This window comes from Microcaecilia unicolor, chromosome 5 (genome assembly GCF_901765095.1).
Source record: "Microcaecilia unicolor chromosome 5, aMicUni1.1, whole genome shotgun sequence".
NCBI classification, from domain to species: domain Eukaryota; kingdom Metazoa; phylum Chordata; class Amphibia; order Gymnophiona; family Siphonopidae; genus Microcaecilia; species Microcaecilia unicolor.
The window spans coordinates 253,448,501-253,475,032 of record NC_044035.1 but is presented as its reverse complement, the minus strand read 5'-3'; the positions used below and the strand labels follow the sequence as shown (position 1 = coordinate 253,475,032).

At 45.8% G+C, this 26,532-nt stretch overlaps 1 protein-coding gene across 1 annotated transcript in view; it reads left to right on the top strand.

Moving 5' to 3' along the window:
* The window catches only part of NR1I2 (nuclear receptor subfamily 1 group I member 2), a 70,651-nt gene extending 44,595 nt beyond the window's left edge, over nt 1-26,056 (top strand). The window contains 8 exon segments of the mRNA XM_030203996.1: nt 331-354; nt 357-517; nt 1,156-1,400; nt 4,686-4,831; nt 7,205-7,311; nt 7,313-7,322; nt 8,347-8,452; nt 23,908-26,056. Coding sequence (XP_030059856.1) covers nt 331-354; nt 357-517; nt 1,156-1,400; nt 4,686-4,831; nt 7,205-7,311; nt 7,313-7,322; nt 8,347-8,452; nt 23,908-24,052 — 944 coding nt within the window. The 3' untranslated portion in view covers nt 24,053-26,056.
* Nucleotides 26,057-26,532: the final 476 nt, after the last annotated feature.

Below are 26,532 nucleotides of genomic sequence, written 5' to 3'. Positions count from 1 at the left end.
ATGGGATTTTTCGTGTTCTATTGATTTTTTTTTTTTGTATTCCCTGTTGCTGTTTTTGTTTCCTTGATTTTTCTATATGCCTCACTGATTTCCACAGCCATGATTTCTGATATTATTCACTTGCATTACTATTTTTCTCTGCTTAGTGACTTCAGAATGCATCAATCTTGATGTGTTTTAATCTGGAATCAAACTTTATCTGCTGCTTTTAGTAAAATTGGGGTCTACTGCTAAGCTCTCTAGAACAAAAGTATGTATATCTGGGTATCTCTGGGTATATTTAAAATCCGGCATACTTTCCTCTATTTCCCCTGCTTCCTTATCCAACAGTGATCATGTCCGATGAGGCTGTGGAGCCAGGCGGACACTGATCAAAAGAAAGCAGCAGCAGCGCCAGGCAAACTGCAAGCCCAGAGGATAAAGGTTTAGCAGCGAGCAGCAGGAGTTGATCAAGTTGCTAGTAGAGGCCCAGATCAAGACTTTCGATATCCTGTTTGCCAACTTCCATCATTTCAGGGTAAGGCCAAATTGCAGGCTGCTTCAGACTGAGAAGTGGCCCCCATGTGAAGAGAATATGCTAATTCTTGGCTCATTGATTCTGTATTTCATCTGTAATGCTGACTTGCAAACACTTTCACTGTTCTGAACCCCAAAGGTTTTACTTCTGACCCTTTGGTCCCCAGATATCTATCTTGGTATCAACATTCCATATCCTTAGCTACCACATTCTCTGCTATTTCCATTCTAATAACTCACCTTATTTGCAAGCATTCATACCACCAGCTGTACTGGGTCTTTCCCAAGGTGAAACTGTAGATATTCATTCCCTCTCCATATGCTACTGCTGAATGCATCATTTGCATAACCTGTTCTTCCTCAGGTCAGTGGATGCAGTGATGTGGATGACCATTCAAAGCTTCAGCATCTAATAGATGAGTTGCTGAAAAATTAAGTTACTATCTTCTAACTTATCTGTCCCCTAAACTAGAGCATGCAGGTTCTCAACATGCACAAAATAATTGGATTTGGACCTCTTTGGTGGCTGACTAGCTCTGGTGGGCATGGAAGGCCTCCTGAGGTAGCCAGCTAGAGACATCACTTATATAAGGACTGCTGTCTCTCTTTATCTCACACAGTGCTTTTCCGGTATTTTAGCCGATTAAACGCAGTCCCGGCATGGTGAGGGACAGTATCGATGGATTTTTTAGTGACAGCATCAGGGGGAGGAGAAGTGACAGCAGTAGCAGCAGCGTTGAAACCGGTGATACAGACTGCAGTTCTACATCGCCAGGAGAGAACAGCAGTCACAGCATCTACTCCATGTTGCCACATGTGTCTGACGTGTCCACCTATATGATCAAAGGTGTCATCGACTTCGCAAAATTCATCCCTTATTTTCGGTACGGTATGACCTGGACAAGTCTGGGTGCTGAGTGTTTGGTGAGGATGAGTAGAAAGAGAATAGGTTTTTAAAAAGAGGAAAATAAAATGCATTACCAGCAGTGTCCATGGAAGCCCCTTGTTATATTTTTTATATGAAATTAGGGGGTACTTTTACTAAGGTGCCCGAAAAATGGCCTGCTCTGTTGTAGGCACATGTATTGGAGGTGTGAATTCCATTTTTCAACGCACCTACAAAAAAGGCCTTTTTTAAAGCCAAAAATAGATGTGCGGCAAATAAAAATTGTCATGTGTCCGTTTTGGGCCTGAGACCTTACTGCCACCCATTGACTTAGAGGTAAGGTCTCTGGCGGTAATCGTCAGCGCACATACACTGGTGATTACCACCTGGTTAGCGCCATGCAGTAGAAAATACAAAATATTTTTGGACGTGCATAAAAAATACAATTACCACCCGGGGCTTGCGGTAGCCAGGTGGTAGTTCCAAATTGACTCACCGTTGGACGCTCATAAGCACCTATGTGCTTTAGTAAAAGGGCCCCTTAGATATATCAGATTGGAGCAGAGCTGCAAGAACCCCTTGCTTAAAGGAGTGGGTAGCATGTGTCATTGAAGAAGACAGGGCTTGCATATATAAAGAGCAGGCAAATGCAACTTGATGGGAGGACTGGATGCAAGCACTTGCTGCATGAATGCTGGAGTTTGTGTTAGAGAAGACAGGACCCATGGAAAAGGATCAGAAGTACCAGACTGGATGGAAAAGGTCTGCATCTGATGACATGTAAGATCCTATTCTTTTTAAAATAAACTTTTGTTAGAATGCAGGTAGTACAGTGTTCAAGACCCATGATAGCTGTAGGTATATAAGGCAGATTATGTAGTTAGCCTCTCCTCACTTTAATATTCCCTTATCTCTTGTTTGTCCTGTTTGTCTGGCCTAATTAGATTGTAAGCTCTGTCGTGCAGGGACTGTCTCATCATGTTCAAGTGTACAGCGCTGCGTATGTCTAGTAGCGCTATAGAAATGATAAGTAGTAGTAGTAGTAAATGTCTGTTCTAGCACTGGGTGGCAGCAGAAAATCCAAGCTTACACCATACGTCTACTACGTATGCTACAGCAGCAGTGCCATATGTCTAAGCAAACGTTTACTTTTCAGTCTGCCACTCCTCATGTATTCTGGATACTGTATGTGAAATAAGACAACAGATGCACTGTGGCAGAGGAAGAGTGCAATTGGGCTGACTTTCAGTTGAAGGTACTGACTAGAGGTCTGCACGGGAACGGGGTTTGCAGGAATCCTGCAGGTTCCCCCCTGGTCAGCGGGAGTGCCGCAGAGATGGAAACAGACATGGGGATTCCCATGGGGATGGAGAATGTTCTGGCGGGATTCCCGTGGGGATGTGCACATTCCTTTGTTTGAGACTGGAGTGAACATAGTCGCAGATACTTACAATTCCACCCAGTGAACTGGGGAGAACTAGACAACTGGCCTGAGAGGACACATACCGATCTCCCCATTCCTATCACCCGAAGTAAAAGGGAGCAAACAGCAGGATCCACTGTATTTTCGCCCACCCCATCCTCTCCTGCACCCCGTACGAACCCTGGAGCTCACCCTTGCCTCAGGAGCATGGGCCACGGCGCACAGCTCAAGTTGCAGCCAAGGGAGAGAAAAGCGCAGCGGCAATCCATTTAAGCCTCAGGGGCAGTCGCCCCTTCCTCGGCTGCCACCTCCTGCGCTTAGGCTTGCAGTTGCAGCGGCATGGCTAAAGAACACACACGCAAGCAGAGCTCATCCGTACCTCCGCGAGCCCACTACTAGCACTGTAACCCCAGGTGGTGCTCGGGTGGCTGCAAAAATATCCCTAGACAGCCCGCAACCTGCCTGCTCTCTGCAAACATTGGATAACGCAACGCCAGGTTCCGCCCCCTAGGTCGCTGTCTTTCACGCTGACTGGTTTTCCTCACTGCCCGTCGAGTAAGTGGGGAAAGGTGAGCAGGTGTTCACGGAGAGGTTACAGTACGCGAGCCCGCAGCGCTTGTTGGTGGACCGTCTTGTGATGAAAAAATGCAGAGGAGCAGTTAAACATTCAGTCAACAATGAACTATACAGGAGTCAGGAGAGACGTGCAGAGGAACATTCTTTGAATAGGCAGAGTCTATACATACTTATGGAATAGTAGATGGAGTAATATCAGTAGAGCAGCAGAAGATTCAAACTTTCAAAGCATGGTTACGCCAATCGCCTCTTCTTTTTTATGGGGACGGGCGGGGATGGAGATCACTCACGGGGACGGGTTAGATTCTGGTGGGGATGAGCGGGAAAGGGTTTGATTTCGACGGGGACGGGTCGCATTTCTGTCCCCGTGCAACTCTCTAGTATTGACCTGTACTCAAGCTTTGGAGCAGGCTGACCTGATTGGCTTTCCTGGTATGGCCAGGTTAAGTTATAGTGAACTAAGCAAACTGCCTGGATGTTTTCAGGATTTTACAGTTATAAATGAACAGGCGTTTCTCTCAAAGCCAGAAGGATGGCTAAAGTGTCCTGAATATTTATTCAGTGTTTAGCCCCTCTATAGCTCTCTCCCATTCTGATGCAGAGGCTGTGGTAGGAATCCAGCCAATGGGAAGGCTTCCAAGTCATAAGGGAAGGGCCGAACTGCAAGGGGCAATGGGAATGAGGAGGGATAGAGCAAGTGAGCTTTGCTTGGGTTTTCGGAGTCCACCCAACGAAATTAGCGAGTGCTTTGGGGATGAGGGGGGTTGTTGAGAAGGATAGGAATGTAAGATGAATGGTGGAAGTATATTGTGGGGATAGCTGCTAGATGCTGACAAAAAAGTTGGCAGAAAATGATGTGTGTGTGTGTATGTATGTATGTATGTATGTATGTATGTGGGTGTGCTCATGTATCTGAAAAGCGAGAGTGCTTGTATGTATGTTTCTGCTTCTCTGATGGGGACAGGCTCATATAAATAGTTTCTCTAACGTACCTGTGTGTATAATTAGTTAAGGGTTCCCAATGCTGACTATGAGAATAGTATTTAGGCATTTTGTTTTTTAAAATTTCTTGTATGTGTCTGCCCTTTTTGCTGAGGGGGTGGGACAGCTCTTTCTCTCAGCTAGCTAGCATTCTTGAGGTGTGCCAAGAGGAAGTCAATGAATGTATCACATACTTTTGTGTGATGAAGAAGATGAAATGTAGATTAATCTTTGAAAACTCATGTAAGGTTTTAATATGGTGTGAATCATTTGCCTAAATATCCTGTTTTTGGTCATTGGAAGGGAACTGGATATAGAAGACCAAATCTCACTGCTGAAGGGAGCCACCTTCGAGCTATCTCAGATCCGCTTCAACATGGTGTTCAATGTTGAAACCAGAATGTGGGAGTGTGGCAAGCTGTCCTACACCATTGAAGATGCTGTCAACTGTGAGTTACTCTCCCCTGAGAGCCAATGCCTTTGGGTATAGGCTTGCTCTATACCATCTTGGTAAATTTCTTTAAAAGGCAGTAAAACAACCTAAGTATATAAGTTCTAAACATTCATGCAAACCACAGACCTGAGCCTTTGGGCTCCCCTCTACAGTTGCCAGGCAGCAGCACGATCCAGTACAGCTAAATGTACAAGCCTAGATTCTGGATTTTGGCTTTTAAAGTTGTTGTTTTCTAATAGGTTTCTGGGCTGTGGGCCATTTCACAGGTGCAAGTGTCTCAATTAGAGAATGACACGGGGACGAGGAACCACAGTAACAGTGGGGATAGGGACAGAGCTCGCGGGGACAGGGACAGAGACAGGGGACAAATTTGTCCCCGTGTATTTTCTACTTTGACCCAACACTGCAAAGCAGAGAAACTGCTGATGTGCCTGCCAAATAGGAATGTGCAAATAGGCCTTAGTCAGGTTGAGAGCCCGTGAGGAATTTCCAGAGTGAATGGTGACAATCGCTGACCTTAAAATTTCATGCGAAAGGGAGAAACCCGCAGGGCCCTGTTGACTCTCTTTAGATCTAAAATGGGGACGGTAAGAACCTTCCTTCTTCGGAACCACAAAGTAGATGGAATATCTGCCAAAACCTCACTCGGTAACTGGGACTGGGCATACTGCCCGCAATTCAACTAGCGGGCCAGAGGGCCCTGCGCCTTCACTTGAGACCAAAAAGGATTCCAAGGAAGGCATCTGGCAGAGTGTAAAGGAATTTGAGAGCGTAACTGTCTTGAATAATTTTGAGAACCCACTGATCTGAAGTATTTGGACCCGCCTCCAACCAAACTCTTTCAATTGATGAACGACAGCTACTGGAGGATGGACCTGTACACCTTCATTGAGCTGGACGACAGAGCCCTAGGAGGAGAAGGTGCCATCCCTGCCTCCTCACTGTCCCACATTAAAGGGCTGTATTTGTTGGAAATAACGGGATCTTTGGAAAGGAGTTCCTTTGCCAGGCCTAAAGCGCCTGACCTCCTGACCTCTGGAGGTAGTATACCCACAACCCACCGACTGTGGCCGGTCCTCTGAAGCCGAGGCACCTTAGTATCTCCTAAACTCTTGAACAATTTATCCAACTCCTCCCCAAACAAATCAGATCCACTGAAGGGAAACTTACTCAGCTGGACTTCGAGGCTGCATCCGCCGACCAACCCAAAGCCAAAGGGTCCTGCAAACCACTATTCCTAAGGCCTAGACTTGGCAATGCACCCGAAGCAAGTCAAAGTGTGTCGAACCAGAAAGGCTGCGCCAATCTCAGCTAGCTCCTGATTGCAAGGAAAAATCATCAGCCTCTCTATCTAAAACTCGCTCAGACCATCTGAAGCATGCCTGTGCCACCAGCATCCTCGAGATGGCCGCCTGCACCTCCAAGGCCAAAACATCAAAGAAATGCTTTAAGAGCATCTACGGGCGACGGTCTTGTGGGTCCTTAAGGGCTGTACCGCTATCCACCGGCGCTGTATTCTTCTTAGACACTGCCGAGAATACCACATCCACAAACCAGAGGCTTGAGCCAGTCCTTTTCCTGCTCCAGCATTGGATAAAGCCAGACCATGGGAAACAAGACAATCTGAAAGGGGCATCTGGAACATCCCACTGCACCAGCACAATAATCTTGTATATCCTGATGCATAGGGAAAGAACTGACCAGCATTACGGAATCCCTTCACCAAGGGATCCACCCTGTGATGAAACTGTCGTCTCCTGTAACTCTTCAAAATTCAAAGTAGAGGACACCAGGGCAATTAACTCCTGCAGGTCTTCCTTATGGAAGACCCTGGACACAGACGGATCCCTCCCCCGGAGGTAAACTCCTCAGGCGTAGAAAAAACCATCGCCTCCTCCTCGCAGTCCTCTGCTTCCATCTCCAGGTCATCTAAATCGGCTACAGACTCTAATTCCACATTCAGGACTAAGGTCTGATCTTCCCAGGACACCCTTGGTCTCTTTGGGGACAGTAAGGGACACAGGAGAAACATCCAAAGGCAGCGGCTGTAAGACCCAGTGGAGCACAATCTATCCATCCTGCCTTCCTTTCTTTGTTTCTTCTTTTGTTACTGATATACTGAGATTGACTAGGGATGAGCTGGGCTCTTATTGCCTCTCAAGAAGCTCTGTTCTCAGTTTCCACCTGCTGGAAGGTGTGCACAACCCATCGGTTCTGCTGGGCCCAGTCTAGAGGGACTAAAGGAAAGCAAATTAGCAGGTAGGGCCTAATTTCTCCATCTTATACAGCAGTGTCTTCTACACTATGCTGCACCAAGAAACCTGCATATATTCTTTCATGGTGACAGACTCTCTCTCTTTCCCCACAGCTGGGTTTCAACAGGATCTCCTTGAGCCTTTGCTAAAATGTCACTATTCCCTGAGAACTCTGAATCTACACACCGAAGAGTATGTACTCATGCAGGCTATCTCCCTTTTTCTCACCAGGTATGCATTATATAATCATGAAGTCATAAGTTTGCACTTCTATTTTACACCCTATATTTCTCTTGCTGCACCAAAAGATTTAGGGGCCCTTTTACCAAGCTGTAGGAAAAAGGACCTGCGCTGGCAACAGGGCTGTTTTTCCATGTGCTAGGGCCCTTTTTACTGCAGCAGGTAAAAAATCCCCCTGCACACATGGCCATATGGTAAGAGAACTCTTACCACATGTCCATATGAAGTACTGCCACCCATTCAGGTGGCGATAAGGGCTGCCACGCTAACCTAGCAGTAACCAGGCAGTGCACGCCAATGCCCGGTTACCGCCATGCAAGCCATTTCGGGGAGTTTTCTTTTTTTCCCCCCAGAAATGGCGCAGGCTTGGTGGCTGCTTTGGGCCAGTGACAGTCCCAAAAGAGTGAGTAGTAAGCCCGCATTAGGCTTACCGCTGCTCTGTAAAAGGGCCCCTTATTGCTTTGAAAGGATTAGATGCTGTATATGGCAGCTGGTAACTACTGCATTGAGGGGAGGAAAAGCTACAGTTACAGGAATGAAAAACTAAGCATCCATTAGTTGAAACTAAGGAGGGCAGCTGGAGTACTGAAATATATTTATTTTATTTTTTGAACCCAGCAGTTCTCAAATGCTCCTTTTATAGCTCCAGATCAATTGGAAAAAGTCTGGGGTCCGACACAGTCTTTGCTTGCACGACTCAAGCATTTTCCCTCTGTTTTAATTCCCTATCACCCAACATCCTTGATTGTGTTGTTGCAGCTCCTATCCTGTGCCGGTGGCCATCTAACCTGCCTTCCTTTGGAACCTTACAATCAAAGGCCCTGGTTCCAATCATTTAGACTCTCTACTTCCCTGTGATCTGTGTACACTGCTTCCAGAGCATCACCAGTCCCAGCCAACCCAGGGAACAGGACTCCAGTGCTAGGAATCAAACTGGGCTGACCTGGAATACCGACTTCTGTCACTGCCTCCCATCTGCTGTTCTAACATTATTTTGTTTTTCTTTTCTACATAGACCGTCCAGGCATAGTACATCATCATTCTATTGACCAGATTCAAGAGAAGATTGCAATAACCTTAAAAGCATATATTGACATTAAACGGTCACAGTCTGCATCTAAGTAAGTATAAAAGAAATAAGTAGAGCTGAAACATGGTTGTCCATTCACATCTTAACATGTCATCTGGATTCTGGTGAGATGTGTAGAAGAGACAGTCCACTTGGAAATGCAGCTCAAGGTCTATAGAATTAAGCTCCCTCTCCCAAAAGACCATTTATTTGGGTTGGCCTACAACTATATGTTTATATGTAGAAGATAATATAGGGGATACAGCACTTGAGGGAACAAAATTGTTATGGATCCTGGTGGGGATGAATTAAAACTACTCAACAGCAAAGAATAGAATAAGGTCCAAAGAAGGTGGAGTCCAAGAATAAAATAGGCACTGCCATTTGTTTATGGTAAAATGCCATCTATTGGAATATAACAATGTACCTGGAGAAGGATGACGCGACATAAGTAATGCCACACTGGGAAAGACCAAGGGTCCAACGAGCCTAGCATGCTGTCCACGACAGCGGCCAATCCAGGCCAAGGGCACCTGGCATGCTTCCCAAATGTACAAACATTCTATACATGTTATTCCTGGAATTGTGGATTTTTCCCAAGTCCATTTAGTAGTGGTTTATGGACTTGTCCTTTAGGAAACCGTCTAACCCCTTTTTAAACTCTGCTAACCACCTTCACCACGTTCTCCGGCAACAAATTCCAGAGTTCAATTATGCGTTGGTTGAAGAAATATTTTCTCCGATTTGTTTCAAATTTACTACACTGTAGTTTCATCGCATGCCCCCTAGTCCTAGTATTTTTGGAAAGCGTGAACAGATGCTTCACATCCACCTGTTCCATTCCACTCATTATTTTATATACCTCTATCATGTCTCCCCTCAGCCGTCTCTTCTCCAAGCTGAAAAGTCCTAACCTTCTTAGTCTTTCTTCATAGGGAAGTCGTCTCATCCCCGCTATCATTTTAGTCACCCTTCACTGCACCTTTTCCAATTCTACTATATCTTTCTTGAGATGCGGCGACCAGAATTGAACACAATACTCAAGGTGCGATCACACCATGGAGCCCATGTTTAGGCTAAAACATCTACATCAGGAGTCCAGTATGTTACAGCAAATGATATAGTACAACATATCATTTGACCTTGTGGGATAAATCATTGCATATAAATAAGTCTGCTATATTTCTTTGAAGGGGTGAATAAACATGTGGATAAAGGTAAGCCAGTTGATATTGTGTATCTGGATTTTCAAAAGGCATTTGACAAAGTACCTCATGAATGACTCCTGAGGAAATTAGAAAGTCATGGGATAGGAGGTAATGTCCTATTGTGGATTAAGAACAGGTTAAAAGATAGAAAACAGAGAGTAGGGTTAAATGGTCAGTATTCTCAATGGAGAAGAATAGATAGTGGAATTCCTCAGGGGATCTGTGTTGGGACTACTGCTTTTTAACTTATTTAAGATGGGAATAACCAGTGAGGTAATTAAATGTGCTGACGACACAAAATTATTCAAAGTTGTTAAATCGCAAGAGGATTATGAAAAATTCAAAATGACCTTATGAGATTGGGCATCCAAATGGCAGATGGCATTTAATGTGAGCAAGTGCAAAGTGATGCATGTAGGAAAGAGAACCCAAACTATAGCTAAGTGATGCAAGGTTTCCACATTAGAAATCACCACCTCTAGGTGTCATCGATGAAACATTGAAACCCTCTGCTCAGTGTGTAGTGGCGGCTGTGTAAGCAAATAGGATGTTAGGAATTATTAGAAAAGGAATGGAAAACAAAAATGAGAATGTTATAATGCCTTTGTAGTGCTCCGTAGTGCAACTGCACCTCAAACACTGTGTTCAGTTCTGGTCACCACATCTCAAAAAAGATATAGCAGAATTAGAGAAGGTACAAATGATAAAGGAGATGTGTCGACTTACCTGTGAGGAAAGATTAAAGGAGGCTAGGGCTCTTCAGCTTGGAGGAGAGATGGCTGAGGAGAGGGGGCACGCAATGAAGCTACTAAGTAATAAATTTAGAACAAATCAGAGATAATATTTCTTCAAACAACAAGTAATTGAACTCTGGAATTTGTTGCCAGAGACTGTGGTAAAACATCTAAGTAAGGTCCCTAAAAGTCCATAAGCCATTGTAAAGATGGACTTGGGAAAATCCACTACTTTTTTCTAGGATAAGCAGCATAAAATCTGTTTTAATCTTTTGGTATATTGCCAGGTACTTGTGTCCTGGATTGGCCACTGTTAGAAACAGGATACAGGGCTTGATGGACCTTTTGGTCTGTCCTGAGCTGCCCTATTCCTTACCTGCTTCTGTTAACAACTTCTGTCTTCCATTGACATATTTTTGATTTCAACAATGGTAGGTGTGCGACTAACTTCCTAAACATGGCTTGCTGTCAGTAAGTTTGCAAAATCAACATTATGATCACAAAACCCCCACGAAAAGAAAGACTGGCAAAGTGCCACTGACCCCAAGATAGCAGATCAGCCTGCACCTCCGAATCCCACAGTCAACTCTGCACGGACTACAGAAATTATCTCTGAGGTGTTGGCAGCAGTTGAAGCAGCCATCGACAAGAAACTACAAGTGCTATGTGACAAAACTGAAGCAGTTCACTAGAGATTAAAAAGTATGGAACTTGAATTTGATGCATGGCTACACCACATAGGAGCCCTAGAGGACAAGGTACAACTGCGTGCAAATTTCCTGGCTCTAGAAAGCAAAGTTGATGACACAGAGAACCATGTCAATTTCTGGTTTAGTAGGATTATACTGGAGGGTGAACTGCAGGGTTTCATAGAGACTTGGATCCCTCAGACTTTGCAGCTGATGCTGATTGCCTGGGACCCCACCCAGAACAGGATCATACCTGGCCCTTTATTTTCAACTCTAGGAGGCCAAAGGAAAGAAATCCACACACACATCACCAATAAAAAAAAGAGAGAGATCAAAGGCCTTTGGGAGAGAGTGTGGGTTCCACTTAATGACAGTGAGTTCACCCAGAACAGTCTCAAAATCCCTCACATCCTCTGCTCTTTTATTAAGAATGCATTGTCATAAATTAACTGGTTACATCACAAATCATGGGACATAAACTTTAAAAAATCATTGGCTAGATTATATTCTTCTTACATCTGCAAGTTCAGGGGATTCAGGGTACTCCCAAAACTGATAGTGATTCCAGTAAAAATCAAATATTTATAGGAATACGGAACTATCATACATTATTCCATACATCATCTGTGTGCTCAGACATCTGCATACATCATATTCACTTCCCTGTTCTCTTCCAAACATGTTTATGTCTAATAACTCGCGACAGGATTGTGAAAAATTACAGAAGGACCTTACGAGACTGGGCAGCTAAATGGCAGATGACGTTTAATGTGAGCAAGTGCAAGGTGATGCATGTGGGGAAAAAAAGAACCCGAATTATAGCTACGTCATGCAAGGTTCCACACTAGGAGTTACAGACCAAGAAAGGGATCTGGGTGTCGTCAATAATACACTGAAACCTTCTGCTGCTGCGGCTAGGAAAGCGAATAGAATGTTGGGTATTATTAGGAAAGGTATGGAAAACAGGTGTGAGGATGTCATAATGCCATTGTATTGCTCCATGGTGCGACCGCACCTTGAGTATTGTGTTCAATTCTGGTCGCCGCATCTCAAGAAAGATATAGTAGAATTGGAAAAGGTGCAGCGAAGGGCGACTAAAATGATAGCGGGGATGAGACGACTTCCCTATGAAGAAAGACTAAGGAGGCTAGGGCTTTTCAGCTTGGAGAAGAGACGGCTGAGGGGAGACATGATAGAGGTATATAAAATAATGAGTGGAGTGGAACAGGTGGATGTGAAGTGTCTGTTCACGCTTTCCAAAAATACTAGGACTAGGGGGCATGCGATGAAACTACAGTGTAGTAAATTTAAAACAAATCAGAGAAAAGTTTTCTTCACCCAACGCATAATTAAACTCTGGAATTTGTTGCTGGAGAACGTGGTGAAGGCGGTTAGCTTGACAGAGTTTAAATAGGGGTTAGACGGTTTCCTAAAGGACAAGTCCATAAACCACTACTAAATGAACTTGGGAAAAATCCACAATTTCAGGAATAACATGTATAGAATGTTTGTACGTTTGGGAAGCATGCCAGGTGCCCTTGGCCTGGATTGGCCGCTGTCGTGGACAGGATGCTGGGCTCGATGGACCCTTGGTCTTTTCCCAGTATGGCATTACTTATGTACTTGTGTAATAACAGTTTCCTGCATCTGGTAAATTTTAGTAATTTTCCATCTTATTTACTATACTAACATTTAACCTCTAATATTCCTCTGTATGAATGAGGGGACTATTATTTTCAAATATAACCTTAACATCATCAGTGCCACAGTATGGCCCCTTCAAAGTGGAGAGGGTGCACTTACTGGGCCCTAAAGGACCAGAAGGCTCGCATGCTCAAGTGGTCATTTTGAGAGTGCTGAACTTTGCCTGTGGGCAATCTTGAGGGTACTACAGGTAGTTAAATCGCTCATTTATGATGACAAAAAGGTTATGTGCTTTTAGAATTATTCTACGGCAGTGATAGCAAAGAGGAAAGCATTTACAGAAATCTGTTTGGAGCTTTTTGAGATGATAAAAACAATTTGCACTACTTTTTACCCCTAAGTTTCACTTCTTTGATAACGTGACAATAGCTGAGGTTTTCTTATTCACTCTCCCTTAATTTGCAAATGTTCAAGCACCTTGCAGTAGGGCCAGACTACAAAGACACGAAGAAACTATATCAACTCGTAAACAAACTACTAGACACCACACCGGTCACCACAACCAACACAGACACCCCATCTGCCGACATACTTGCTAAATATTTCAAAGAAAAAATTGTAAACCTACGCAACATGTTACCTCAGAACACCACCGACTTTGAAAAATTCATTTAGTGTCTAGACCCAATCCTCGGTGAATACCCAGCAGACAGAATCTGGGCAAATTTCACTCCCCTTACCGCCGAAATAATCACCAAAGCGATTAACAAGTCCGCCAAAACTCACTGTAAACTGGACACCTGTCCCAATTACCTAATAAAATCCGCTCCTAAACGCTTCATGACAGACCTCATATTCCACCTCAACTATATGCTTCAACATGGACTCTTCCCTAAAGAAAATGGCAACATCCTACTTACCCCAATACCAAAAGATACAAAGAAAAAATTCAACGAAATCACCAACTACCGCCCAGTCGTATCTATCCCACTGGTAGTCAAACTGACGGAAAGTATGGTAACCAAACAACTCACCGACTACCTAAACAAATTCTCTATACTACACGAATCACAATCAGGATTTCGCTTCAACCACAGCACCGAAACAGTACTAGTCACCCTCCTAACCAAATTCAAACAAGAAATTGCAAAAGGCAAAAGCATACTTCTCCAGCAATTCGATATGTCTAGTTCGTTCAACATGGTAAACCATAAAATACTACTATACATCCTAGAATACTTCGGGATTGGTGGAAGTGTACTTAGCTGGATTAAGGGTTTCTTAACCACTAGAACATATCAAGTGAAATCGCACTCGAACATATCATCACCATGGAAAACAGACTGTGGAGTACCCCAAGGATCACCACTATCACCGAACCTTTTCAACCTAATGATGACCTCACTAGCCAAATCCCTAGCCAACCAAGGCCTCAAACCTTACATCTACGCAGACGATGTCACGATATACATCCCCTACAAACATGACCTAACAGAAATCACTAATGAAATCAAACTCAGCCTAAAAATCATGAACTCATGGGCGGATGCATTCCAATTAAAACTTAATTTAGATAAAACACACTGTCTCATCCCTTTCATCCCAATGCAACATGAACAAACCCACTTATATAAACTTCCTAGACTACACCCTTCCCATTTCAGACAGCCTGAAAATTCTCGGAGTTACAATTGACTGAAACCTCACGCTCAAAAGCCAAGTGAAATCTACAACAAAGAAAATGTTCCACTCAATGTGGAAACTCAAAAGAATTAAACCTTTCTTCCCGAGGGCAATATTCCGCAACTTGGTACAATCAATGGTACTAAGCCACCTAGACTACTGTAACGGAATCTACGCGGGATGCAAAGAACTAATCATAAAGAACTCCAGACTGTTTAAAACACTGCAGCCAGGCTTATATTTGGAAAAACGAGATTCGAAAGCGCCAAACCCCTACGAGAAAAATTGCACTGGCTCCCAATCAAAGAACGGATTGCGTTCAAAATCTGAACTCTGGTTCATAAAATCATCTACGGCGATGCTCCAAGATACATGACAGACCTCACTGACCTACCAACTAGAAACACAACAAGATCAACACGGACATACCTAAATCTCCACCACCCAAGTTGCAAAGGACTCAAATACAAATCAACCTATGCATCCAGCTTCTCCTATATAAGCACTCAACTATGGAACGCACTACCAAAACACTGTGAAAACAATGTATGACCTATTAAACTTCCGAAAGTCACTAAAAACTTACCTATTCAAAAAGGCATACCCAAATGATACAACTTAAATGCCTGAGTCCTGCAACACAACGACTCTAATACTTGAAATAGACATACTCTTCCTTCTGACTTATTCCATAATGTGTATGGCACACACGACTTCTACCATATTACTATGTATTTGTCATACTGGAACTGTTCTTCAAGAGCTGATGGACAGCATTTTATATTACTTTATTGGACAAATTGAAAAACGCTATTCCAAAAGTGGCAATGTGGTGGACACCTACATTGTGGAAATCCAAACGTCTGTTTATAAAATCAGTGCCACATTTTGTTATATCATGAGGAGTTTGCTTAATTTCCTAGACTCTAACACTTGTATATAATGGTCTACCTAACAAAAATATATTTCACTATGATCGCAGTATAAAAATGGACTTTGACGGGGAACAGATTTGCATATTGCCAGTTAAAATATTATATACACTCCTTAAGAACAATCCCCCTGGGAAGCTTACTATGATGCACATGTAGTTGAATTACTCACTGATCCTCTATGACTAAAAATTCAGATAGCATCTGGAACGTAGAAGTGTCCTGTCCTGTTAAAATGACAATTATTGCAAGTCTTAAATAGACACAAGCTTATTGCTTCTGATCATTAGCCCTATTAAATTTTCAGAGATGCCAACTTATGAGCATAACTCCCAAAGTAAGGAGTACAAATCCTTTGAATATCGGCCCATATCTTTTTGGTGGTCTCTAAACTTTCTCTTTGATATGTTGATATATTATCTTGTGGCTACATTTATATTTATCAATGTATTCTGTGCAAATCCTTTTTTAAATATTATAGATCCATTTCACCATATTACAATACCTTTTTTTTTACTATGTATTTATATGCAATGATTTATCCCGCAAGGTCAATTGATATGTTGTACTAGCTGTTTTGTGTTAGCATATTGGACTCCTGATGCAGGCATTTTAGCTGAAACACAGCTGTGTCAAATCGTGCTTCTCCAGGTGTATTATTGTATTCCAATAGATGGCATTTTATCATAAATAAATGGAAGTGACAATTTTATTCTTGGACTCAATGTACTTTGGACCTCACTCCATTCTTTGCTGCTTGCCACCTGTGAGGTGTCTTTTACTAAAACCTATTCTACAGCATAAATTCATGTAAAATTACATTAATGATACATACTGATTGTTTTAATTTATTCTCCGAGGACAAGCAGGCTGCTTGTTCTCACTGATGGGTGACGTCCACGGCAGCCCCTCCAATTGGAACACTTTCTAGCAAAGTCCTCTGCTAGTCCTCGTGCGCCGATGCGCACCGCGCATGCGCGGCCGTCTTCCCGCCCGAACCGGCTCGTGCCGGTCAGTCTTCTTTTGTCCGCGCTCGGTACGGTCGTGTTTCGCCGTTCGCGCCCCAAAGTTGACCTCGCGCGTCGTTTATGCACTTCGTTCTAAAAAAAAAAAAGGTGTCGGAAGGAGACCTTTATGGTTTTCTCCCTTCCCGTACTTCCAGTCTTTGCCCCGGTAAGTTTTCTTTCGTCGTCGGGGTAGGCCCTATTTAGGCCTCGGTCGAAGTTTTCTTCCCCCTGTTTTTGCGGTGCATTTTCGCCATTTCGAGTTTTGATCTCGCCGGTGCGATTTTTCCGCCCATGACATCGAAGTCTTCCAGCGGCTTCAAGAAGTGCACCCAGTGCGCCCGGGTAATCTCGCTCACTGACAGGCACGCGTCGTGTCTTCAGTGTCTGGGGGCTGGGCACCGCCCTCAGGCCTGTAGTCTGTGTTCCCTTTTACAAAAGCGGACTCAGGTAAGCGAGATTAGCCCAGTGGAACATTTTGTTCTCGGGCTCTTTGTCGGCATCGGCACCGGGAGTATCGACTGCTTCGAAGTCGTCGGCGCCTGGACCTTCATCTTCGCCCCCGATTGCATCGAGTGCATCGAGGCATTGGCCCTCTGCATCGGGGCAACATCGGAAGGCTGCGTCGGCGGTATCGAGACCTCCTCGTCTGCTGATGTCGTCGGACGGTGATGCTTCGTCTGAAGTGCAGGTGAGGGCTTGTCCATTCCCCTGCTGGTGGCGGTGAGCCTTCGGGTGGGTCTCCCCCCATCCCGAGGGCTCCTGCGGTACAGCCCCCCGAGACCGACCTCCTTCGGTCTCGGCCCCGAGGAAGCGACGGCTGGATTCTACGTCCTCCTCGTCAGTGCCGGGAAGCTCCGGTGACATGCTTCGTCCCAAGAAGTCGAAGAAGCATCGTCACCGGTCCCCTTCCCGTGTCGGCACCGAGAGCTCTGGGTCGCCGAGGGAGTCGGCTCCCAGTAGGCATCGGCACCGAGAGGACCGCTCGCCCTCTGTTCAAGAGGTGTCGATGTGCTCCCCTTTGGATAGCCCGGAACAGCCTCCACACCCGGAACAGACTCTGACATCGACGCCTGCATCGGCTTCCATGCCTTTTTCTACAGCCGCTCTGAACGAGAGTCTCCGGGCCGTTCTCCCAGAGATCCTGGGAGAGCTGTTGCGCCCTACCCCTCCGGTACCGGGGGTGCTTGTGCCACCGGTACCGTCGAGCGAAGCGCCGGCTGGCCCATTGCGCGGGGTGAGGTCTCCGGCGTCGGTGCCGCATGCGGTACCGACTGCGGTAGCCTCGCAGGAAGGCTCCCCGACTACGTCGGCGGAGGGAGCTTCGCCGGTGCGGACGAGGGAGTCTACCTCTCGACGCTCCCACCGTGGCCGTGGTTCCACGGAGTCGAGCCGGGCACGGTTGCAGACACAGGTCCGTGAACTTGTGTCTGACACCGATGGTGAGGCCTCGTGGGAAGAAGAAGAAGACATCAGATATTTCTCTGACGAGGAGTCTGAGAGTCTCCCTTCTGATCCCACTCCCTCTCCTGAAAGACAGCTTTCTCCCCCCGAGAGTCTGTCTTTCGCTTCCTTTGTCCGGGAGATGTCTACGGCCATCCCCTTCCCGGTGGTTGTGGAGGACGAGCCCAGGGCTGAAATGTTTGAGCTCGTGGACTATCCTTCTCCACCTAAGGAAGCGTCCACAGTACCCATGCATCATGTCCTCAAAAAGACATTGCTGGCGAACTGGACCAAGCCATTAAGTAATCCCCACATCCCCAAGAAGATTGAGTCCCAGTACCGAATCCATGGGGACCCAGAGCTGATGCACACTCAGTTGCCTCACGACTCTGGAGTTGTGGATTTGGCCCTAAAGAAGGCCAAGAGTTCTAGGGAGCATGCTTCGGCGCCCCCGGGCAAGGACTCTAGAACCTTGGACTCCTTTGGGAGGAAGGCCTACCATTCTTCTATGCTCGTGGCCAAAATTCAGTCGTACCAGCTCTACACGAGCATACACATGCAGAACAATGTGCGGCAGTTGGCGGGCTTGGTGGATAAGCTCCCCCCTGAGCAAGCCAAGCCATTTCAGGAGGTGGTCAGGCAGCTGAAGGCGTGCAGAAAATTCCTGGCCAGAGGGGTGTATGACACCTTTGATGTTGCGTCCAGGGCCGCTGCTCAAGGTGTGGTGATGCGCAGACTCTCATGGCTGCGTGCCTCCGACCTGGAGAATAGAATCCAGCAGCGGATTGCGGACTCGCCTTGCCGTGCGGATAATATTTTTGGAGAGAAAGTCTAACAGGTGGTAGAGCAGCTCCACCAGCGGGACACCGCATTCGACAAGTTCTCCTGCCGGCAGCCTTCAGCCTCTACCTCTACAGGTAGAAGATTTTTTTGGGGAAGGAAGACTGTTCCCTACTCTTCTGGCAAGCGTAGGTACAATCCTCCTTCTCGACAGCCTGCGGCCCAGGCTAAGCCCCAGCGCGCTCGCACTCGTCAGCAGCGTGCGCCTCAGCAAGGCCCCTCGGCTCCCCAGCAAAAGCAAGGGACGAGCTTATGACTGGCTCCAGCAGAGCATAGCCGACATCCAAGTGTCAGTGCCGGGCGACCTACCAGTCGGGGGGAGGTTGAAAGCTTTTCACCTAAGGTGGCCTCTCATAACCTCCGATCAGTGGGTTCTCCAAATAGTCCGGCAAGGATACACCCTCAATTTGGCCTCAAAACCTCTAAATTGTCCACCGGGAGCTCAATCTTACAGCTTCCAACACAAGCAGGTACTTGCAGAGGAACTCTCCGCCCTTCTCAGCGCGGATGCGGTCGAGCCCGTGCCATCCGGGCAAGAAGGGCTGGGATTCTATTCCAGGTACTTCCTTGTGGAAAAGAAAACAGGGGGGATGCGTCCCATCCTAGACCTAAGGGCCCTGAACAAATATCTGGTCAAAGAAAAGTTCAGGATGCTTTCCCTGGGCACCCTTCTCCCCATGATTCAGCAAAACGATTGGCTATGCTCTCTGGACTTGAAGGACGCCTACACGCACATCCCGATACTGCCAGCTCACAGACAGTATCTGTGATTTCAGCTGGGCACACGTCACTTCCAGTACTGTGTGCTACCCTTTGGGCTCGCCTCTGCGCCCAGAGTGTTCACGAAGTGCTTGGCTGTAGTAGCAGCGGCACTTCGCAGACTGGGGGTACACGTGTTCCCATATCTCGACGATTGGCTGGTGAAGAACACATGCGAGGCAGGAGCCCTGCAGTCCATGCAGATGACTATTCGCCTCCTGGAGCTACTGGGGTTTGTGATAAATTATCCAAAGTCCCATCTTCTCCCAGTGCAGAAACTCGAATTCATAGGAGCTCTGTTGGATTCTCGGACGGCTCGCGCCTATCTCCCAGAGACGAGAGCCAACAACTTGTTGTCCCTCGTCTCGCGGGTGCGAGCGTCCCAGCAGATCACAGCTCGGCAGATGTTGAGATTGCTGGGCCATATGGCCTCTACAGTTCATGTGACTCCCATGGCCCGCCTTCACATGAGATCTGCTCAATGGACCCTAGCTTCCCAGTGGTTTCAGGCTGCTGGGGATCTAGAAGACGTGATCCACCTGTCCACGAGTTTTCTCAAATCCCTGTATTGGTGGACGATTTGGTCCAATTTGACTCTGGGACGTCCTTTCCAAATTCCTCAGCCACAAAAAGTGCTGACCACGGATGCGTCTCTCCTGGGGTGGGGAGCTCATGTCGATGGGCTTCACACCCAAGGAAGCTGGTCCCTCCAGGAACGCGATCTGCAGATCAATCTTCTGGAGTTACGAGCGATCTGGAACGCTCTGAAGGCTTTCAGAGATCGGCTGTCCCACCAAATTATCCAAATTCAGACAGACAACCAGGTTGCCATGCATTACGTCAACAAGCAGGGGGGCACCGGATCTCGCCCCCTGTGTCAGGAAGCCGTCAGCATGTGGCTCTGGGCTCGCTGTCACGGCATGGTGCTCCAAGCCACATATCTGGCAGGCGTAAACAACAGTCTGGCCGACAGGTTGAGCAGGATTATGCAACCTCACGAGTGGTCGCTCAATTCCCGTGTAGTGCGACAGATCTTCCAGGTGTGGGGCACCCCCTTGGTAGATCTCTTCGCATCTCGAGCCAACCACAAAGTCCCTCAGTTCTGTTCCAGGCTTCAGGCCCACGGCAGACTGGCATCGGATGCCTTCCTCCTGGACTGGGGGGAGGGTCTGCTGTATGCTTATCCTCCCATACCTCTGGTGGGGAAGACTTTGTTGAAACTCAAGCAAGACCGAGGCACCATGATTCTGATTGCTCCTTTTTGGCCGCGTCAGATCTGGTTCCCTCTTCTTCTGGAGTTGTCCTCCGAAGAACCGTGGAGATTGGAGTGTTTTCCGACCCTCATCACACAGGACAAAGGGGCGCTTCTGCATCCCAACCTCCGGTCCCTGGCTCTCACGGCCTGGATGTTGAGAGCGTAGACTTTGCCTCTTTGGGTCTGTCGGAGGGTGTCTCCCGTATCTTGCTTGCTTCCAGGAAAGATTCCACTAAGAGGAGTTACTTCTTTCTGTGGATGAGGTTTGCTGTCTGGTGTGACAGCAAGGCCCTAGATCCTCGCTCTTGTCCTACACAGACCCTGCTTGAATACCTTCTGCACCTGTCTGAGTCTGGTCTCAAGACCAACTCTGTAAGGGTTCACCTTAGTGCAATCAGTTCATACCATCACCGTGTGGAAGGTAAGCCGATCTCAGGACAGCCTTTAGTTGTTCGCTTCATGAGAGGTTTGCTTTTGTCAAAGCCCCCTGTCAAGCCTCCTACAGTGTCATGGGATCTCAATGTCGTTCTCACCCAGCTGATGAAACCTCCTTTTGAGCCACTGAATTCCTGCCATCTGAAGTACTTGACCTGGAAGGTCATTTTCTTGGTGGCAGTTACTTCAGCTCGTAGAGTCAGTGAGCTTCAGGCCCTGGTAGCCCAGGCCCCTTACACCAAATTTCATCATAACAGAGTAGTCCTCCGCACTCACCCTAAGTTCTTGCCAAAGGTTGTGTCGGAGTTCCATCTGAACCAGTCAGTTGTCTTGCCAACATTCTTTCCCCGTCCTCATTCCTGCCCTGCTGAACATCAGCTGCACACATTGGACTGCAAGAGAGCATTGGCCTTCTATCTGGAGCGGACACAGCCCAACAGACAGTCCGCCCAATTGTTTGTTTCTTTTGATCCCAACAGGAGGGGAGTGGCTGTGGGGAAATGTACCATATCCAATTGGCTAGCAGATTGCATTTCCTTCACTTACGCCCAGGCTGGGCTGGCTCTTGAGGGTCATGTCACGGCTCATAATGTTAGAGCCATGGCAGCGTCGGTAGCCCACTTGAAGTCAGCCACTATTGAAGAGATTTGCAAAGCTGCGACGTGGTCATCTGTCCACACATTCACATCTCATTACTGCCTGTAGCAGGATACCCGACGCGACAGTCGGTTCGGGCAGTCAGTGCTTCAGAATCTGTTCGGGGTTTAGAATCCAACTCCACCCCCCTAGGCCCATGTTTGTTCTGTTCCAGGCTGCACTCTCAGTTAGTTGGTAAATTTTTTAGGTCAATCTCAGTTATGTCCTCGCCGTTGCGAGGCCCAATTGACCATGGTTGTTGTTTTGAGTGAGCCTGGGGGCTAGGGATACCCCATCAGTGAGAACAAGCAGCCTGCTTGTCCTCGGAGAAAGCGAATGCTACATACCTGTAGAAGGTATTCTCCGAGGACAGCAGGCTGATTGTTCTCACAAACCCGCCCGCCTCGGCCCCTTTGGAGTTGTGTCTTCCCTTCTCTTTGCCTTGCTACATATGAGACTGGCCGGCACGAGCCAGTTCTGGCGGGAAGACGGCCACGCAATGCGCGGTGCGCATCGGCGCGCGAGGACTAGCAAAGGACTTTGCTAGAAAGTGTTCCGATTGGAAGGGCTGCCGTGGACGTCACCCATCAGTGAGAACAATCAGCCTGCTGTCCTCGGAGAATACCTTCTACACGTATGTAGCATTCGCTTTATCTACCTTGCATTAGTCTGGCACTAGGATCTGAGGAAATATAAATCTGGTACATTAAAATTTTTAAAAGTCCCGTTACCAGTTCTACAATAACCTCCCTGTTTTCACCGTACATCCTTCACCTCTCAGGATGATCTGGATCAGTCCTTACACTGGAATTCCTTGGCTTCAAAATGGCAGATGTGTTATATTCCACTTACTGAGATTTGGATGTGGACCTATTTTTGCATCAACTTTTTTTTTTTTTTTTAAAGAAATGCCATGAATGTTAGTGCTGTGCCAAGAAACCAATTAGGGTCCAATATTCAAATCGCAGTGAGCTTGGCTTCCTGTGGAAAAACGCATTCTTCTTAAACTACTTACACTTACATTCAAAGTACACAGGATCGGTTTGCCTGATTATTTATCTACTTTTACTATTCTATATTCCCCTGCACGATTGTTACGTTTCATTAATGATCGTTTAGTTCTTCCGAATCCAAAACAAGCTCAGTTAGAATCTACCTGTCATCGTGCTTTCTATTTTCAGGCACCTTTTTACTGGAATTCCCTTCCACTCTTTATCCACTTGGAATAATCTGTCCTAAAGTTTTTTTAAAAAGCTGTAGTATCATCTCCATTATTTGTTTCTCTTTTTCCCCCATGCAAATTCTCAGTTTTCCCTTTCCTCCCAGAATACCCCTTTGCCCTTTTGTTTCTACTGGGTGGTTGACCTAGTGTTGAATGCTAGACTCCTGTCGTATCCACACATCGTAGTTCCTTTTCAATTTTCTTAATTTTGTTGTTATTTTAGATTGTAACCCGCCATTGAATATCCCCTATGACTGCTATGGCGTACTCCAAGTAGTGCCAGGTGGTCTTGGGAGGAGCCAGGAGTTATGTAGGCACCAGTAATAATCGGTGCTGGTACCTGCATAGCTAACCAGGCAAGTAGGACCACTTGAACAACATCTTTGTCTGGTTAGCTATGCAGGCATGGCACTATATATCGGCCATAGCCGCATAACCTTTGGGTACCGCTGCTGACTTGGATGTTCAGTGGTGGTGCCCAGATCAGACCTGGAGCTGAATATCTGGGTCTAAATTAGCCAGCAGCTCTGACTACCACTAGCTCAATATTGACTTGTTAATGCTTAATTTGACTTATAGGATGCACAACACTCAAAACTTGCATGCTGGCTCTTCAACTCAATATGCACAGGTCAGAAGAATCTGGCAACTGTGCTAGACCAAGGGGTTGCTCTTTAATATGGGCAACCATTCAATGGGGACCTCAGGCCTTTACCTTTTTTTTTTTGTGAAAAGTATATGTATTTATATTTGGTCCATATTAGCCCACAAGCAAATAGCTCAATGGTGTACCATGGGCCTCCAGTGCCCAGGGTCCAATTTTTAATTTGTACCCCCTCTCCCACCACATACGACATCACAAAGATCCTGTACTGGATTTTTGTTTTTCCTTCCAGCTCCTCCTCCAGAACACCCCTTAGGTTGATACCAGAGGGCATCTACCTTTAGCAGATTAAAGATGTGTGCATAGATTGGACACACAGTAATAACAGGACTTGACTGTCTTTCCATTTTTAATTTTAGGTTCCTGTTCCCGAAGATCATGGCACTCTTGACAGAGATTAGAAGCATGAATAATGAATTCTGTAAACAGGTTCTCCAGATCCAGAACATCCAGCCAGATATTACTCCACTCATGATGGAAGTGTATAGTAGGGTGGGGGATTGAATTGCTCTTCGGCCCCTTTGCTCCCTCATTCACTGGATGCTGTGCTTAAGGACACCAGCCAAAAAAAGGAGCCGAACACAAGCTTCAATGCTGTCTCTCTCAAATCTTACAAAGAATATTTTCAAGGCCTCCTCTAAAAACAGCAGGAGCTGTTAGTGAAAGACAGTAGGCATGATGTTCCATCACTGGGTTCAACAGGACTGATAAAGGTCTTGCCAGGAAAGATATTTAATTGGCATTTTATCTTATCCCATGGACAAAGTTACCAAAACCTGATGATGAGGAGGGGGCCTTTTTTCACTGTGAAATGTAATGCAGAGGATCTGCTTTTTCTAGTATGTGACTACAAACCTCTGAAGATTTTGAGGTGCTAGCCTTCAAAGAGACAAAGATCATAATATGATTGCCTTGACACCATAGACCATCTTAGAACTATTTTCCATACACAAAATGTATTTTTACAATTAAAGAAATTATAACAGGTGTGCTTTAACAAGACGTTATAGTTTTCCCTACATTTATGGCTTTGGCTCGATGGCCAAATTCTGATGCATCAACTCAGGAAATCAATAAAGAAAGTACACATGGATATCACATAGGCACTTTGTCTGATAACTACTACTGACCTCACTGCTGTACTGCTCGCCGCTACTACCAGTGGAAAAGGAAGGCAGATTTTGGAAAGAATTTTTTTCATTTGCTGAGAAAAGTGAGGTTTTCATGGACTAGCTAGCAGACTCTCAGGATCCAGTCATGTCTGCCAGTAGTGGGTGTTTGTGGGTGTTTATGGGTCCCCCCCACCCCCAAGGATGTGACCTTACTGATGTTAGGTAGAACATGATCATGTGGAAAGAACCTCATAGAATTTAATTCATCGCAAGGATCATGGTTTCTGGTACTTACAGAGCAAGGAATGAAAATAAGACTGTATTTGAGCTCAGGAACAGCATTTACCTTGATTGCATAGATTTCATTATAAATTGTAATTATGGTGACAATTTGCACTTGCATCATTTAATTTACAAGACTGTGTAGAGCAGCCCTAGTAAACACTGACTTTTTTTTTTTTTTACTTCATACTGAGATCAGTAATATTTATGGAAGGCTGGCCTTGGCGTTTCTTGGATAAAAATTCAGGGACAGGAAATTTTCTCTAAGTTTTGTAAGAGGGGATTTTGAACTACAACAGTACCATCCCAATCTTACAGAACCTGATATTCAAAGAGGGTTGAGCACCCCAAGAGAGACTTAAGTTAGGCACTAAAGATTCTATGTTTATTAAACATTGATGTCTAAAATCCTTTTCTAAATATAGGCACTTTGAACTACAGCACTTAGTTAGACCTGCTATTAACTTTTCTAAATGAGATGTCCAGTGCTAGAAATCAGGGCCAAGCCAGCAAATGTTTTAATTGAAAAGTCTAGGTGGCAAACTCTTCAAATTGGGCTGATTTTTAAAAGTTGTAGGCTCCTAAAATTATTACTTAAATCTACTTTAGGCCTAGAGTTGTGCGTTTATAAAATTTTAAAAAATAATTCAAAGGCAGTGGACAGCTTCTCAGGAGATTATTAAGCTGCCTTAAAAAATGTCTTGGATTATTTAATTAACTTAAAGTAGTCCTGGCACCTGTTCTGTAACTACAGCCAATTGTGGCTGCTTCTACTTTTTGGGGTTTCCTCCCCCATTGGAAGCTGGAGAATATTGGGTAGAGTGAGCGGGCAGGCAGTGACCCAGGCAAATTTGTCCCTTGGGAGGCAGAGTTGAAAGTTTGTTTCAGGAACAAGTAAATACAGCCTTCCCCGACTAGAAGCACAAGGTAGTTCTGGATGATCATGCTATGGAAAAGTTGAGTTATTGTTCCTGTGTCATGAGCTGTGCACAGAATGTCATGACAAGCCAGGTTGTCTGGCTTTTTATAACTGTGTTCAAAACTGAGGGGTCCTTTTACTAAGCCACGGTAAAAAGTGGCCTGCGGTAGTGCGAGTATGTCTTTTGGGTGGACGCTGGGCCATTTTTTTTTTTTTACTGTGTCTAGAAAAAAGGGCCTTTTTTAAAGGGGCCAGAAAATAGACGTGCGCTAAAATTAAAACCAGCACATGTCCATTTTTGGCTTGAGACCTTACCGCCACCTATTGACCTAGCAGTAAGGTTTCATGTGCTACCCCCGTGTGGTAAGCATGCAGCGTGCGCTGTTTACCACCGGTTAAGTGGCCTGTGGTAGAAAATAGAAAATTATTTTCTACCACAGGATTTGGCACATGCCAAATTCAAAATGGCCACACGGCTCACACGCTAGCTGGGCGGTAGTGCCGATTTGTTGCTGTGTAGGCCCTTAAGAAGCTTAGTAAAAGGGCTCCTGAAAGCTTTAAAGACAGGTATTTAAAGGTAAGTTGTGTTGCAAAACCCTACTCCCATTATGCTAATTATGGGCTTGATCCCAGCCACTCTGTAAAGCCTCATGTCCCCTGTGCTACAGTAT